Source organism: Barbatula barbatula, assembly GCF_947034865.1.
Source record: "Barbatula barbatula genome assembly, chromosome: 19".
Classification (NCBI taxonomy): domain Eukaryota; kingdom Metazoa; phylum Chordata; class Actinopteri; order Cypriniformes; family Nemacheilidae; genus Barbatula; species Barbatula barbatula.
The window spans coordinates 11,164,616-11,182,071 of NC_136782.1; the positions used below are offsets into that span (position 1 = coordinate 11,164,616).

At 38.0% G+C, this 17,456-nt stretch overlaps 1 protein-coding gene across 1 annotated transcript in view; it reads right to left on the reverse strand.

The window, feature by feature from the left end:
• Positions 1 to 17,456, reverse strand: part of zbtb16b (zinc finger and BTB domain containing 16b) — a 42,953-nt gene that overhangs the window by 15,351 nt on the left and 10,146 nt on the right. Inside the window, exons 3-4 of the mRNA XM_079481699.1 lie at positions 14,438 to 14,535; positions 7,636 to 7,722 (exon numbers count right to left, since the gene is read on the reverse strand). Of these exons, the coding sequence (XP_079337825.1) occupies positions 7,636 to 7,722; positions 14,438 to 14,535 (185 nt within the window). The remainder of the gene's footprint in view (positions 1 to 7,635; positions 7,723 to 14,437; positions 14,536 to 17,456) is intronic.

A 17,456-nucleotide genomic window follows, 5' to 3' on the forward strand; every position in this document is an offset into this window, starting at 1 on the left:
GGCTGAAGACGGACGTTATGAAGGAAACACTTTGGCCCGGCCCCTCACTGTACAAAAGCCACTGGATTTGCCTTTCACGCTGGTCAGTTGACCCATTGACATCCGACGACTACAAAGTTGTGAATTGGAAGAAAGGCCGGAGACTTAATCCAATTCCCACAGTGCGAGAAAGGCAAACTTTTTGCGGAATCTGAAGCAGGTTTGCATAACATTTAAGGAAGAGGAAGACATTTTAAACTGAGCAACTCGAACAATTCAGAACTCGAAACAACGTGCATGACATGACTTTAATGAAACAAAGTCTTTGAATTCTTGGCCACGTTACAGGTACAAGAAACCCAAAAATGAATGAATCTCACAAAACCTGCCTGTGTCATATTTTCCTCCGAAATCAAAAGAAGAGAGTAAGAAACTATTTTTTGCAAAAAGAAAACAAAACCTGTCTTAGGCCTATTCAAATGTTTGGATTGTCATGAAAATCACACACATTTGACCTATATATATATATATATATATATATATATATATATATGAATAACTTTTGTGTTCAATACGTTGCTTTAAGTCAATTATTGCATTACAGTAAAATGAATTACTGAATGGATGTCTTTATTCTGTTAAACACAAAGAAAGATATTTTGATACTTAATTATTTTACAAAAATACTTAAAAATGGTAGTCAAAACTGCACCAGAACAAAGCAGAATATAAATGATACACTATATGATTTTTTCTAAATACCTTCCTCTGTGTTCAACCAAACAAAGAAATGTATAAAGAAACTTGAGGGTAATTCAAGACAGAATTTTTATTTTTGGATGAACTGTCCCTTCAAACATCATCACAATGCAAACAAACTGGTTTGATCTTAACACTAGACTGCATTTGATTTATGAAAAATATCTTGCTTTTTTATTGTTTTTAAGAAATGATGTGTACCTGTATATGATTCATTTAACCAGTCAGTCAAGTGATAAGAAACTATCTTCTCTCCACAGTTTGTTAATAAAGAACACGTCGAGGAGGGGATGTAAACATGGAAGTTATGCAAACAGGCTCAACAAATACATCTAATCTCTTTATCTCTGGCCAAACTGGGGAAATTCACCTGTTGTGGATGAAGAGGAGGTTGTTTCTGATAAATACAATATTGGGTAATTCTGTTCTTTCGTTGTGGCCCTTGGAGAGGAAAGGGCAAGACCGATAAGCAAGATCTTATCTTAGAAAAAATATGAATCTTGCTTCGATGTAGATACCCGAGATGGATCAGTGACAAAAATTAATTTGAATAACTCTTAAAGAAATGACACCAAGTCTGAAGAGGATTTAATTCACCAAAACCAAATATCCATGTCTCTGAACAACCAGAGGAGACCATGAGTATTTTATTTAATAAAGATTTCCTCAAAGGTCTCCACAAACATCTATAGAATCTAATTTACTTACTACCTGCTTCAGTCTTTTGTGAATAAACCCACAGAAATCTAAACAGAAGACCTGCTGCTGACACTCAAGCACGTATAAGCTCAGGGACACAATAATCAAAGTCTCTCAGAGATGCACGTGAATATGTGCTTTTCAAAAAAGCGATCTTCTCTGAAAAAAAACTGTGGACACCCTGTGATGCAAGTTGCAAGAGGACTTCATCTCTTTGCATTGAAACTATAGCACAATAGGAATTAGTCACTGTGTGATGAAGAGGCATGCTGGGAAATCAGCTGCACCACTGAGACAATGAATCTTTAGCTGAGCCGGTGGGGTGAAGCTGTGGGGGAGTACAAGCTTATTTATCCCTATACAGCCTGTTAGATACAGTATAGATGGACCATGACAGAACAGAAGATCTGACTGAATGTAATGATATACTGCATCAATACATACAAAATGATCAATACTGGCACAATATCAAAAGGACTTAAAAATGTCGAATACATCATGGTTTAAACTTATTTCAGCCTACTAAAACTGAAAATATAAACTACAGGTAAAAAATGTAAAGTCAAATCATAGGGGTTGCAAGGTTACAACGTTGTTAACATAAAGTAATTTTAGCCATAAACCTTTTCCGGTGTTCTGTGGATGCAAACAGGTGTTTTATTTGTTAGTTAAAGAAAGTGGTTTCAATCAAGGTCATTATATTTTATTAAAAGTAAAACTATTAAAACACTTATATTATATTGTCCTAAATATGAATTGAATAACCTAAACTTAACCAAACTTTGAAATCAAAACAATTTATTAAACATATTAGTTAATTAATTAATTATTAACGAATTAAAACCAAACTAAACTGAAATAGAAACAATTTCCATGTGTATATATATAAACATAAATAAAAAAAGACAAAAAGACAAAAGCACTTCAAAATTGCTACATAATTACTCAAAATATAAAATAAAAGCTCATTTTAAATATCAATAAAACCACACAATAAAACCTTCACTAAGTAAGGGATAATGTACAGGCAGCCGGTTGTTATCGCAGAAATAAGCCAAGACAGGACCCGACGTGAAATGGAGAGAAATTGTATCACACTGAAGGGCATTATTTCGCGATAACAGCTGGCTGCCTGTACATTATCCCGCTTATTACACGGCTACTTACCAGATGAGAAAAAAACTGGACATAAAATGTGAATTTGAAATATTTTATCCGCTCATTTTTACGGAATGCAGACCTTCCGCGAGGAAAAGCCATTTAGTTTCGGATTTAAAGTAAGAAGCGACGTTCAAACGTCACGAACAGGCAAATTGGTTTAATCATTTGTAAATATAATGTCATATGTTTTTAAAAGACAAATTTATAATTCATCCATCCATTTTCTTCCGCTTATCCGGGGCCGGGTCGCGGGGGCAGCAGTCTAAGCAGAGATGCCCAGACATCCCTCACCCTAGCCACTTCCTCCAGCTCTTCCGGGGGGAGACCGAGGCGTTCCCAGGCCAGCCGGGAGACATAGTCCCACCAGCGTGTCCTAGGTCTTCCCCGGGGTCTCCTCCCGGTCGGACGGGCCCGGAACACCTTCCGGGGAAGGCGTCCAGTAGGCATCCGGAACAGATGCCCAAGCCACCTTATAAGCTTATAATTCATTTTTGTTTAATATTAAACTGCCCCCACAAAATGATTTGCAGAAACCGGGTTACAAGGTGTTATTAGTTTTGAGGAGTTGGAATGCCGCGAACGGCCAATCAGAATCAAGCATTCAAATCAGCCATGTAATAATAGTGCATAACAGTTCATTTTGCTTATAACACGGCTCGTTGTAATGCTCGATTCTGATTGGCCAGTCGCAACATTTGCAGGTTTGTTATTCCCAGATAACAACCTCACAAAAAAAAGACACGGTAACCCGGATGCAGCAAATCATTTTGACCATTTTTTTTTTGACAAATTAAATATAAATATGTCTTTAATAACACATATGACATTACATTTACGAATGATTCAACCAAATTGCCTGTTCGTGACATTTCAACATCATTTCATACCTTAAAACCAAAACTAAACGGCTTTTCCTCACAGAACGTCTGCATTCGTTTAAAATGAGCTAACAAAATATTTTCTTCTCATGTGCCAAGTAGTCGTGCAATAAGCGGGACAATACAAGCAGCCGGCTGTTTTCGCAAAATGTACATTATACCTTAACAAATGCAATGAAACTAGGAACACAAATATCAAGTCCAAAATACCCAAAACTTTCCATTTAAGTTAAGCTCTTCACTTTTTTATATACATAATCTTCCTTAAGTAAACAATACCATTAAAGCATATCAGATCCACATGAACTCAATGTATGTGCTAAATATAGCTCCTTGCTTTCAGACTGATTTGTGTGGTTATGTCTCTGACACATGAGCTATACCTCAGATGACCCCCTGTGATTCACTCAACAGTGAAGTGTGAAGAAGACGGGTCAATCTACCAAAGTAAGGAGGCGTGCATTAATAATTAACGCAACAACAGATACATTGCTCTTGTTTAACCGCTGTTATTCTGCGGGCCAGATCGGTGTGTTCCCGGTGAGTAAATTCAACTGTGCCATCACCGCCACTGTAAACAGAAGACACTTCCTATGCATGTACACAAACGGCCAGACGACAAGTGTTTCGAGAAATCTAACGTCATAAGCTGACATGCACACGAGACAGATGGACAAACGGTAGCGCCTCAGGCAGAAATTATTTAAAGACAAATTGCTTCTATTTTAGTCCCAAAATAAACCCTTTAATAACATTCTCTTTCCGTTCTGTGAAGGATGCAATAATGCCATTTTCGCCGTGGAGGGGGCAAAGGCAAAAGCTGTTGTGATGTTGTGGCCTGCTTTTCAGCCTGCCCGCCAGGACACGGGTCCTGAGATTTTATTTTAGGAGGGCCTCTAAGTAGGTCAAGCTCTCTTGTAGTTCTCATCTATGACAGCACAGCGGCCGAGGGTAAACAACAGCACATGATGTTGTTTGTTCCTCTCTGTCCTGGCACCAAACGCCACCAGTGCCCTCCTCCTCCATCCATGCACCCACCCACCCTGTCCTACGGGTCCCTCGCAATCCTTTTTCAACCAGAAAACCTCAAAGCACGAAGTTGTCCACCTGTGACATTCTCACACACACTGACATTTGAGGACGATCTTCTTGCTTACAGTCCGAACGCAGTGCTATGAAAACAAGGCCCAAGATCAACAGACCATGACTAAGCTTGTTTCTTGAACTTTTTTTTTTTAAAACTTGGTTTGTTCTTGGCTCAAAAGAATGACTCTTATTAAATGAATCAGGAAAATGTACAAATGAGTCAGAGGGGTTACTGACTGGACGTACTGTGCAAAATGAATCAAATATTGTTACTGTGTTATCTTGTACTTAAATTGACCAAAAATGGCAATTCTTACCCTTCTCTGTGAACACAAAAGAAGATATTTTGAAGGATGTTGGTCCTAAACAACATTGGTCCCTATTGACTTCCATTTTAAGGACACAAAACCACGGAGACATTTCTTGAAATATCGTCTTTTTTGTTTCACAAAAGAAACAGTCATATACTGGTTTTGACTGACTTGAAGGTAAAATAAATGATGACAGATTTTTTTGACTGTCCCTTTAAGACTCCAGTTAGTCCTTGACTGGTTGGAAGTTGTTCAATGAGTTATGTTGGTGGTATTAACAAAAATGAATGAATAAAATATATTCAAATAATTTTGCTGAATATTTTGTGCCATGAATCTGCTGCATCATGTCATGTTTCTCTTGGTTTAGTGGCAGGATCATGACAGAACCTCATGTTTAATGTGGAGAGAGGCATTTATGGCCCTTATGGCTTGCCATACACGCCCTCCGGTTTCTTATTTTGTATTTTGTATACTACAATTTTGTATTTAAAATGAAGTTTGGGTGAATAAATGGATTGCATTTGTCACCTTTGTGCCGCATTGAACAGCCTGTGTAAACATGCCTTTTGCAAGAATTTGTTACATAACTTATTTTATCTGGTTTTTAGATCAGAAATGATCTCATGGACTGCTGAGGGCAGTAAACAAGAAGCGCGTTTCTTATTTTAATACTCCTGTTCCTTTTCAGGAACACAAGAAAAATGTGGAAACAAAAAGAAAAATCTACAATGTAACCAATATCATAACATTCCTCACGATTCCCATCCACAACCACATTCCTTCACTGTTTAAATCCCCACTCTCTTGGCTTCAGAGCGTTTCTACCACAATATGAAAATCTTGCCGGGATAAAGACCTGATCAATTCTAAAAGCAGTGACAGTATCTGACTGCACTCTGGGTGAGGGATGGCCGAGGCCCAGCGGCACGCCGGTTTCTAAAAAAAATGGGCGAGTGACGTCCTCCCCCCAAACTGAAATGGAGAACGGGATGTTTACAAGTTTGGGAGAGAAGGTATAAAATTCTGGGCATCGTTAACACCAGCCCTATGTCGACATGCATTAAGTATTTATACAGTGTGTGCCACAGAGAGTTACAGTTACATGGCAGCGTTTTGGAGAAGGTTATCGTCTTTCTCCCCATGGAACACAGCCGACAGTTATTGCTCCCACGCTGTAGTAATATCGTACTGTACTGTACAAATATGACAAACATTCGAGAGGTTTTTGACTCTGAGCCTAAGGAAATGAAATGAGTTTATGAGCCTGCTGCTATGGAGATGTTTAGCACCTAAATTCTATGAAGATGACAAAAGTATGACACCTTGTTTTAATTAGGACTCAACCTTTATATAGACTCAACATGTGGATCATTAGCCCCATGAAACGCTTTCATACCCAGAGAGAGAATTAATTAGTGCAGTCTGGAATACCTGCGACAGACTTGATCCTCTCACGGCATTCTCCTTAGACACAATGACAGTCCAATAAACCAATTACAGGTAGAAATCGTGGTATATAGGACACAGCGGACGTAAAGGGTTTTGCTGATGGACTACATTGGTTCAGATATTTGGGTTGATAATGGTAGGAATGATCTGGGAATAAAACAAGCTAGACTTTTTTTACCTCCTCAAGCATTGTGGCTCAGTGTGTTGGGCATGTGTGCGGAGCGCTGGACCATGTGTATGAAAAATGTTGTTAGGTAAATAACTGTGTGACATTCGGTATCACTTTACAATAAGGTTGTATTTGTTAACATTAGTTAATGCATTAGGTAACATGAACCAACAATGAACAACACATTAAAAGCATTTACTAATCTTAGTTTATGTTCAGAATTTACTAAAAATGTTTTTAAATCACTGTTAACATTAGTTAACGTACATTGAACTAAAAATGAATAAATGCTGAAAACTATAGTTATCATTGTTAGTTCATATTAACAAATGCATTTTCTAATGTTAACAAATTCAACATTGATTGTAAAGTTTTAGCAATTCGTTTAATTTATATAAAATTGTATTAAATGTATTAATTCCATATTAATACTTGCCCTTAATTGAAACTATACTTTAAGCTTGGCAAAATCTTTATTACAGAACTAAAAGTTCTATGATAGACTGTGTTATTCTTTCGAACACATTTTTTACAATATCATCTCACTAAATGAAATGTCTGTTTGTCCTGACAAACTACCCTTATAAACACAAACAAAAACAAGTTTACACACTTCCACACATTATCCCCGCCCCATGGCAACCCGTATGCCAGCTGTTCACCCAAGCTCAAATATGATTTTTAAAAAGTCTAAAATCGAAAAGCCACAGTCATCAGGTGTCAGTAAATATGAATATGTGACAGCAGGGTAGCAGCTGAGAGCCGTCGGCGTTAATGAGCGTGCCAGAACGCTGATGGCTCACAGGTCTGGGTAACTCTGTACTGTCGCTCGAACAATTGTAGCACAATACCGTGCCATGTTTAGACAAAGTGATGAAGATAGTTGAAACGTGGCACGGCTGCTTTGCCACAGCGGTTTGTTGCCCTGCCCTGTAAAAGCACATATTACGAACTGAAATTTTAGAGGGTAGTGAACCCTGCCTTCTTAATAATGGAAGAGCATCAGAATGGAGTTTTGACGCGGTTATAAACATGATTGCTATGCTGATAGATCGTGAAGGATGCTTTTCCAGTTTAGTGGAGTTTTTAACCAGGGGACGTTAAAGGTGTTTATAGAGGTGAATAAAGGTGAGGTTCCTACCTGTGTGTGTTTGCCGATGGGCTTCCAGGGCATCTTCTGTGGTAAACTGAGCTCCACACTGATCACATACTAGGGCTTTTGGTCCAGCTGGAAAACAGAAAAGCACAATTTATTACAATTTGGTCACACATTATAAAATTCTTCATAAATGTATCATGTGTTACAGTACTTCCATTTTACAGTTTTACCGTTTTTGGCAGATTCCTTAAATATTTGTGTTTTCTCTTTATTATGACAGGTGGTCTAATAAATTTGTGAAACAATATCACTAACTGTGCGATTATACCTCGGGCATAAAGTCCATGGTACGATATTTATAGCAATATTTAAACAAATTATGACTTGGAAACATGCCATAAGCATCCTCTTTTCTTTATCCTCTAATCATAACTGTTGCTTAGAGGTATGAGTTAAAGTATGAGATGGGTGAAATGACCTAAAAACCCTTTTATTATTATTAAATTATTATTATTTTACATAACATCTATTATTTTTTCTAACTTTCTCTAAACTAGGCCCTGAAGACAAATCGTTTCATACAGTCATGTGACCACGATAATATTGAGACAATTTTGCTATTGCAATAATACGATATCGACAATATCGTAACATCGCTAACTGTCACTGTATATTAGAAAATAAAACCAGTGTAACCAAAACAGGTTTTGCAGCCTAACTTGCAAGACCTCCACAAATTGGAGCAAAACCTGGATGCTCATCGCAGAATGTTTCAAACAGCATCCTGTTTGCTTTTACACAAAATAAATCTTAAATTTTTTTCTTTCTTTCTACATTTTACTTCATGTTTCTGTGTTATACATTGTTCAGAATCCCAAACTTTCTCTTTGCTTGAAGGGTCAAAAAAGGTTTTGAATCCCAGGAATCCAAGGCTTTAAATCTACACCCCTTCAGCACAGTACACTCTGAGCCGAATAAACTGTAATGTAGCAAAAAAAATTGCATGATTTTTACAATCTTTCAAAAACTCTTTTTACCAGGCAAAAAGTAGCTTTACTAAAGGTGCTTTAAATAACTATTTAGGCAAGAAAGAACAATGCCAAGCAATGCCAAATAAATGTAGTTATTTCAAAGTGTAAATATATGGCATTCATTTCCCCAAAATGTTCCCCCAAAAAAAAAAACATACAGTCCTTAACAGAATCAAAGAGCTGTTCTTATCTACAAGAGCTGCCAGATTTCTCTTGTCTTGTCTTGATAAAAGGCCGTAAACCATAAGCCGAGGCAGAACCTGTCTAAAGGATATTAAAGAGCCTTGTATCTTCGGTCTGATTTATGAGATATGCGAAGTCTCCTCTAACAAAAAGAACACACAACCTACTTATGATGTGTTTCTATAGATAACAGTATTAAATAATAATAATACCATGATAAAATAATGATGAGGGTCATATCAGATTGAAGGACCCTCAGGCTAGTGCATGTTCCCTTGGTAAAGTGCATGTTTCAGATCTGCCGTAATTCATTATACACTGAGGATGTGAATCTCTTGATTCGTGTCAAGCCTGTTGTATTTCACCCCAAAATCAAAAGGAAAATATAATTTATACTTTTCATTAGAAAGAAAAATGCCTGCTTATAGGATCATTAAGATTTCAATTGAGACATTACTTTAATGGCAGAAAAGCACATTTCCTACCCATTTCTTATTACTGTAATGGCTCTGGATGCTTTACTGTATAGTTTGTATGTAAATTATAATTCTCCATAGATTATCATTATTGTAATACAAAAAAATCATCATAGACAATTTAAGTGATTCATAAATTGAAAAGAACACACAAAGTAACATGAAATGATGTATAACTTCATTAATTCAAATAAATTTTTTAATGATTTTTTGTATTATGAGATTTTTTATGATAATAATGAAGTTGTGGTATAAAAGAAATCTCATAATACAAAAGATTCTTAAACATATATTTTTTAATGCGAATTTTTCAGTTTTTTATGTGTTAAATGAACCTTGACAGTTCTTGACCAGGTTTTTTCAGACTGAAATATAAATCACTTAAATGAAGAAAAAAGTACAGAAGGGCTTTTTCAGAAAGCTACAGAGGAAAAAAGAGCTCAAGGTGAAATTTGTGTAACGTCTTGTCTCCTTGATACCCGTCAAGATGCCTTTGGTGCTATTGATACCCTACAATTCCAGAATAGCACAAATGTATTTATAAAGGTTCAATATTTCTCTTTATTTAACCTATTATTAAACATTACGAAATAACCATTCTAGTAACTAAATATTTGTTTGTATATGACTTATTTCACAATTTGTTTTAGTTAATAAGACACGATGCCCTGGTGCGCACACACGCATGCACACAAAAACTGTGGATTTCATTTAACCCAGTTGCAATCACCAATTTTAATAACTGGACTAAATAACTTATTCTGATAGCCATTACTTGAAAAGCCACCTGAGGGAATCCGTCTATTAATAGTGTTAGATCCACCTGTGGAGCTGCTGGCCCATTATCAAGTAGGCCAGGATGTTTTTAAGAAACATTTCGATCGAGCACTCTCAAACAACCACGTACACTGACCAGGAAGAAAAAACTGCCGGCTGACGCTGCTTTTCCTGAACATTTCACGAGGGACGAGACCTACTCAAGACAGAAAAATGAACAACACACTTCACCACACACGGTGTGCAGTCAGGGACACACAAAGTCTCTCTTCAACTTGGTTTTACCATTTCCGACACTAGCCTCACCTCAGACTCGCAGACGCTTGAAAAAAGAATCAATACAATTTGAATCTGTAATGAACGTCGGCTCGTCAAATATCTATTTTCGCTCGGTTGGCCCTAAATGGCTTTATTATGACTCATTACAGCACCCACAAGCTCCATGAAGTCAGCCAGCAAGCGGCTAAATTTAGTGTCTTTCCCACATACGCTCTCGTCTTGTTCCTTCTGGACGACGACCCAAGCCCTTTAAAGTTTTAAAATGCCCTCGTTTTCACAATCCTTACAAATCACACGCAAAAATACTTTGATGGTGTGACTCATCAGTCTCGCGTAAATTATGCCTGAGAGAACATTTGGGACGGATGAAAATGCTCTGTGTTGTTGGTTTATTTAATATTGGCTTATTATAGTAAAATAGCATAGAGTGTTCTCGCTGTACTTGTAAATGTATGCACACAGAGATTGAATGCACAGAAACTGTATTCTGATATAATCTAATGATATAATTAGGTTTTTTGACATAGTTGGTTTTGCATCAGAGCCTAGTTTTTTTAAAGCAACCCAACAAAGAAGTAAATAATGTCCCTTTTAGGAATATAACAATAAACTATACTTGACACTTAATTTTGATCACTCCTGTAACAAGACAAGATTCAGTAACCATTTGCCGGCTTCCACGACACAATTTTTGGGTTGTGATCCAACAGTATGTTTAGTCAAATCCTACTAAGTTGCCTTCAAAGACAGCCACTTTAGGCATGATGGATAAATTCAAAAGCCTATGTGTCATTCCGGCACATTTGATTTGCTCTGTTGTGACACTGCCAGGTTCTCTCATATGTCTCTTCTCAGGAATTTCCTCTCTCCTCCAGAAGCTCGCCACACATTTAGAAAGCTCCATATTCAATAGGCTTGTGTTCTGTTTCAGAAGGCACATTGTGTACTGTACAACCCATGAAAAACAGCGCAACAGTCTACAGACTGGGCTCCAATCACCCTCCATCAAAACACTTTGTCTGGCATACAAAAATAAGATCCAATCTCGTGCTGAATACCAAATTAGACCATTAAAAAACAAGGGCTTCTGCTACTTGGCAACCGTAGGGATTTAAAGCTGCAAAAACCAATGACGGGCCAGAAGATCTAGGGCTTTTCTGTGCAATAAAGACCGAATTAGATTTTTGCTTTTATTTTTTTCCCTGTTGCAAATTAAAGACTTTATTTTCCATTCATAAATTGTAAGTGTTTGGACGTGGAAATGAAAACAACGTTGTTTACCTAGCAATTGAAAAAGAGGCGAATAATAGGACAATGTAGAAAACAGCCATTAAATAATGGAGACAAAGGTCAGAATATTAAACAACCCCTATATATAAACCAGCAGGTGGTTTAATGCCTTTACTGTCAATCTCTCTGACAATGAGAGTTAATTTATTATCATGCTGACATCTGCAGGCCTCTGAGGTATGTGTGATTTAATGAAGTTGTTCTCAACCTGTGGGTCATGACCCAAAAAATGGCGTATAGACAGACAGGGCAAAAAAACACATGCAGACAAATTAACAGTTAACAAAAAATCTATTTGTCAACTATAGAAAGGAATGCAAAATGCTTCTGTATATCTTGCTGACGTCAAAGACGACACAGACAGGTTCTGTGACATACCCGTGTCCTCGAAAGCAACAATCACAAGCTACACAATGTTAAAAATCTAAAAAAACTACATCTCATATGGGTTACAGGTTCAAGCATTGTGTTAACTCCACTTGCTGTCCAACAAAGAAATCTGGGTCATGAAGCAAACCCGCTGGTTTAATCCACCTGATTAAATTGAAAGAGAAACGGGCGTGGCGGCATACGCAGGCACACCACCTCTTAACACCCCACAGACCGCAACACCATCCTCCGGCAACCAGTAGTTTACATTTTTGTTTTCACTCTGCATTTTTGTTTTATTTAGGACTCGAGCACCCTCCCTCCATGCTATTTTGGAGAGCAGTGGCTTGGAGAGCAGTCAAGTTTGATTAATTTTGGGATTTGAGTACAGTATGTTCCTGGACACACATCTGCGAGCGATCATAAATGCTCCAGAATGCTGGCAGAACATCCAGACCTGCAGGCAGCTGATGATGTCATCAGCGCGAAGAGCTGGAGTGCCGCCAGTCTCGGAGAGCAGGGCTTCTCTCGGACAGAGAGAGAACGACAGAAAGAGATATTACGAGAAAACATCTTGAAGGGGCTTTTCGACTTCGGTGCAGCACATGATGATGATTTGGTGTCTCTTTTGGGCTGTCGTGCGGCACATGAACAGGTGCCACGGTGGATTACGAACAGATTATGTGTGGGAGTAACTGAATATTCTTGCCAGAGTTTATGATATTGATTTATGACTGATAAGGTGGAAAATGAGCCAAACAGTTGACAACACACGGTCTGTTATATAACCTAGTATGCTCCCTTGCTAGACACCGTTCTAACCATCGTGAAAACTCTGAAGTGAATAATTTAGACGAAGGTAGCAACATAAGCGCTGCTCCAAATGGGAGATTATATTTGATTATTTTACTTGTTGGTGACTTTATTGAAGACCAAACATATACATACTCAGCTGCTTTAAAACGATCGGACAATAGCTGATGGTGTGAAAATTGCTTTTATCAACGGATACGGGTTATTCGCCAATATATCAGTGCATTTCTACATTTTATTTACATTTTTAGGTTTGAAATAAAATTGAATTAAATTTCATCGAAATGCATTCTGGGATTAGATTTTTTGTCAAGAACACCTTAGTAGGCAGCACAAAAGGTTTTAAAACTGAGCACGAGAATAAAACATAAAGAGAAGGACATTTAAATTCATTTGAAAAAGGGTGCTGTCAAAATCTTGACCAAAACCGGAGCTGATAGAGTCAAGTGAGGTGTGCTTCACAAATCCTTCCAGAGAGATGACTACAGACTTAATCAGACAGGTGGACACACTCGCACACACTCACCGCTGCCAGTTTGAGTGTATTTTCCCTTCACTTGGAACAGGACATTCCCCTTTGAAGCACAATTTAGTCAGGCCGAGTACTGAATTCAATCAGCATCAATAACACGTTGGTTCCTGATACTGATGTTGAAGCCGTGGGTTTTGTCCCAAATGATGTCCTGTTCAGTCTCAATTACGGGTGTCAATAAATTGCCCGAATAAAATCTCCTAAATACCAAGGTCTTTAAATATGCTCTCTTCACACTGGCATGGTTAACTAAAAAGTCATACTGGTCGACCACTAACTGGCAAAAAGCAACAGTAAAAACAACAGCTGCACAACAGACGCAAACACTGCTAAACTTCATTTCAGGCCTGTGTCTAATTTCTCTACGATTATGCAACTGACCCTTCCATAACCAAACTTTAATGGAGCGTATTATACAAAACAATACCGAACACTTACATAAGACGCAATGCAAAACATTTCAGCACGATTATTTAATTATGGGTCTGGATGTGAATTAACAACTGGAGCAGTCCTCTCCCTTGTTTCTCTTGTGTACCTCCTCATTACAATACAAAAAAACAGAGCTGGCAAGGATTCACTGTACATACTGTACTAATAATGTGGCAAACTGCCCAGACTGGATCCCGGCCAGGCCTGAAATGTAACAGTTGAGACGCAGTTGAGAGCGGAATGGGAAACCGGGGATAACCAAACACTGCGTCATGAATACACAGAAGTGCAATATGTTCCATGGTACAGTGGTTTACACCGTGGACGATCACAGGACAATAGTTAGTGATAGTAAGGCCTAGACGTGAGATTTTTAATGGAATTGTATGGTCAAATGTGTTAAATGCAGCCTAGAGAATTATAAGCCAATATAAACAAACAAGCAAGGGATGTGAAGAACTTTGCAAATGACATGGATGTGACCTCTGTGTAAATTCATTCCACATTACATAACATGTATGCTTCTAGGAAATACCTTTAAACAAAGTGAATTACACTGCATTCCTGGTGTGTGTTACCTCATAATTGAACCTGTGACTTTTGTGATTCTAACACAACGCTACAGAAACAGTATATCTTTGCAGTGCCTGAGTGGGATTTACCTGAATGAGACAGCATATGCATCCTCAGTCGCAAACTGTCCAGAAACTGCTTTCCGCAGAACTCGCAACCAAAGGTCTTGACTCCGCCGTGCAACTTCCTGTAGATGCAACACAATGTCAGATTAAGCTCGTGTTTAATATGTCCGTGCTATCAAAGTAACAGTCTGTGTTTTGCTCTCATAATAATCCAGATCATCAGAGCTATTGGGGTCAGTATAAACTCAGTATGACCTCAAAATAAACATAAATTACATAAAATACAGAAGTGAAAAATAACCAAGAGGCAAATGAAGCATAATTCTTTTCTTTTTATGCTTATATTAAACAGACAGTTCACCCAATTCTGTCATCGGTAACACACCCTCAGGTTGTTTCAAATCTGTATACATTTCCTTGTTCTGATGAACACAGAGAAAGATGTTTGATGGAATGCTTGTAACCAAAAAGTTATTTGCCACCATTGACTATCATACTAGAAAAAAATGCCCTTTGTTCTGTTGAACACAAAATATATCTTGAAGAATTTAGAAAAGCATGTTCTGGGGCACTTTTCACTACTATTGTCATTTTTTTTCTACTATGGTAGTCAATAGTGGCCAAGAACTGTTTGGTTATAAGTATTCTTCCAAATATCTTTCTCTGTGTTCATCAGCGCAAAAACATATATACAGATTTAGAGGGTGAATAAATTAAGACCGTAATTTCATTTTTGGATGAACTGTCCCTTTAAGTGGAAATAACTTTAAGAAACACTACACCCCAAAATGATTATTTTTAATGTCACGTGAACCAATGTTAAAGAACCAAAGATGTTTGGCATCAATGAGGATCACTGAATGAAATTTGAGCACTATGATTGTAATTTTAGGTGACCTCTTCCTTGAATATTGATTTAAACATAAAATTTTACTTATAAGTAATATATTTTTGTTTTCTATTAGATTTGATAAACCATTAGTGATATTCTAAGCATGACTGAGTCTCAGCCTCACAGTATTTTTTGATAGTTGAATATTCCCCACAACAGTCTGTGGAAGATACTGGGCGCACATTTTCTTCAGGCACTTGAGATATTCCTCAAGCAGGTCTGAATCAATGAAGAGCAAAAAGCAGTTAACACATTAAACATCATGGCCTGGCACCTAAATATATACTAAAAACAAGGTCTGTGTACAAAAAGCTACACGAGCTGTCCACACACGAACCCTCATGTCTGAGCACAGCAATAAAATATTTACCTTCCAGGCACGATGACCCGGTGGCTTCACAGAAAACATTTATGGCTTTGGTTTTATCAAAAATTAAACACACACGTGTCAGAGAGAGGGTACACAATGAGCCTAGACAAATATATACCCTCCATTTCAATGAAGTAGTCACTGAGATTGGGCCAAAAACCACATATCAAAGTCAAACATGCCTATCGTCCTCTGTCCTCTTGACCTGTTTTCAGGCTCAAAATATTTGTTTTCATTAAAACGCATTAAACGCTTCTGATATACGCCAGCAGGTCGGTATGTTTAACTGAGTCACACGATACATATCAACTACTTGTCTCCCGCCCACTCCTGCTCGCTTTACTCGCCTCGGTCCTTTCATGTGAATTCCAGCCACACACGCAGACACAGTCGGCACGTGCGCAGCATCGGCTAGCAGCCAGCCGAGCCCATCGCAGGCGTAACCTTTATTCCTGCTATAGAGCCCTTAATTATCACAGCTCCACAACTGGGGTGCCTGCAGACACACAGACTCATTACAAAAGGGGGCATATTATTTCACCTGGAAAAAAGCTGTAGTGAACTCAAAATTTTTCTCCAAAATATCCATTCTGAGATGCTATGTTTGAAAATCAGTAATTTCAATTGAAACACCCCCGTTCAGGCGTTTTTTTTACATCCGATATTTGCTCAGGGTCATGTGTCCTTCGGTTGAGGTCGCCGAGACACCAAATGTGTGTGGCGTTACACAATACGAAGCTTCGAAATGTCTGTCGTGCCGTCGCCCTTCGCAGCCACAACATAGGGTCTGAAATAGAGCGCCTGACAGAGCCCAGCCTCCCGTAAACAATATCCACTCAAGCGCGCTGGACATGCTGAGCGCTGCTGCAGGCAGCCAGCTAAAATTATTTACAGATTCATGTGTTTGGAACAAAAAATCTGGTGTTATCTTAACTGTATGCAGCGGTTGGGATAAAAATGACACGTTGCAGTGGAGACAAGCTTTGGAAAATTTGTGTAATGACACAACCGCTAAGATTTTTTAAACGTATTGCATACAAACACAGACCAATGAATTAGAAACGGATCATGCTACTCAAATAACTGAATAGCCAAATACCTTCAGTAATGTCTGCCAATGCAGATTCTGAAGATTCAATTAATATTTCTAATAATGTTATTGTTAATTCATAAAATGACTATAAATACGGAACATCAAACTAATAATGTTTCTTAAAATGTTCTACATACAGAGCAAAAATGCATTTTCTTGTCTTCTCGAGCATCGGCTGTTTTTAAACTGTCAGCTGATAGTGGGAAAATGTGCTTATATCGATCAATAACCGATTATTGGCCGATATATCTCAGCATCCCTAAAAAAGTTTTTTTGCTTAACTCTCTACTGCATTTGAATATTGCAAACACGTTTTAACTTTTACATTTCACCTAAGCCACGTTAACATTTGTGAGTTGCTAATATTAATCGACTAAACCCCGACCAGCAATTTAACTGCTCAGTAACAGAGCACCTTTCACAAATCCCCCCGTTAATCCCGGCCTCTCTGTCCAGTTGAAAGACACGAAAGGTGGAACAACACTGATCTAAGACGTGTAGAAATTCCTGGTAAATGGAACAATGAGTGTAAAATCAATACAGCTCGTCTCTATCCCAGCCGAAACAGACAGCCTATGTCAGGAAATCCAAATGAACACGACCATTATACATCATGACAACTCGCTGCATTATTCAAATAGTTTCAGCTCCGGACATTGAGATGCGCATTAGAAGCTGTAACAAAAGA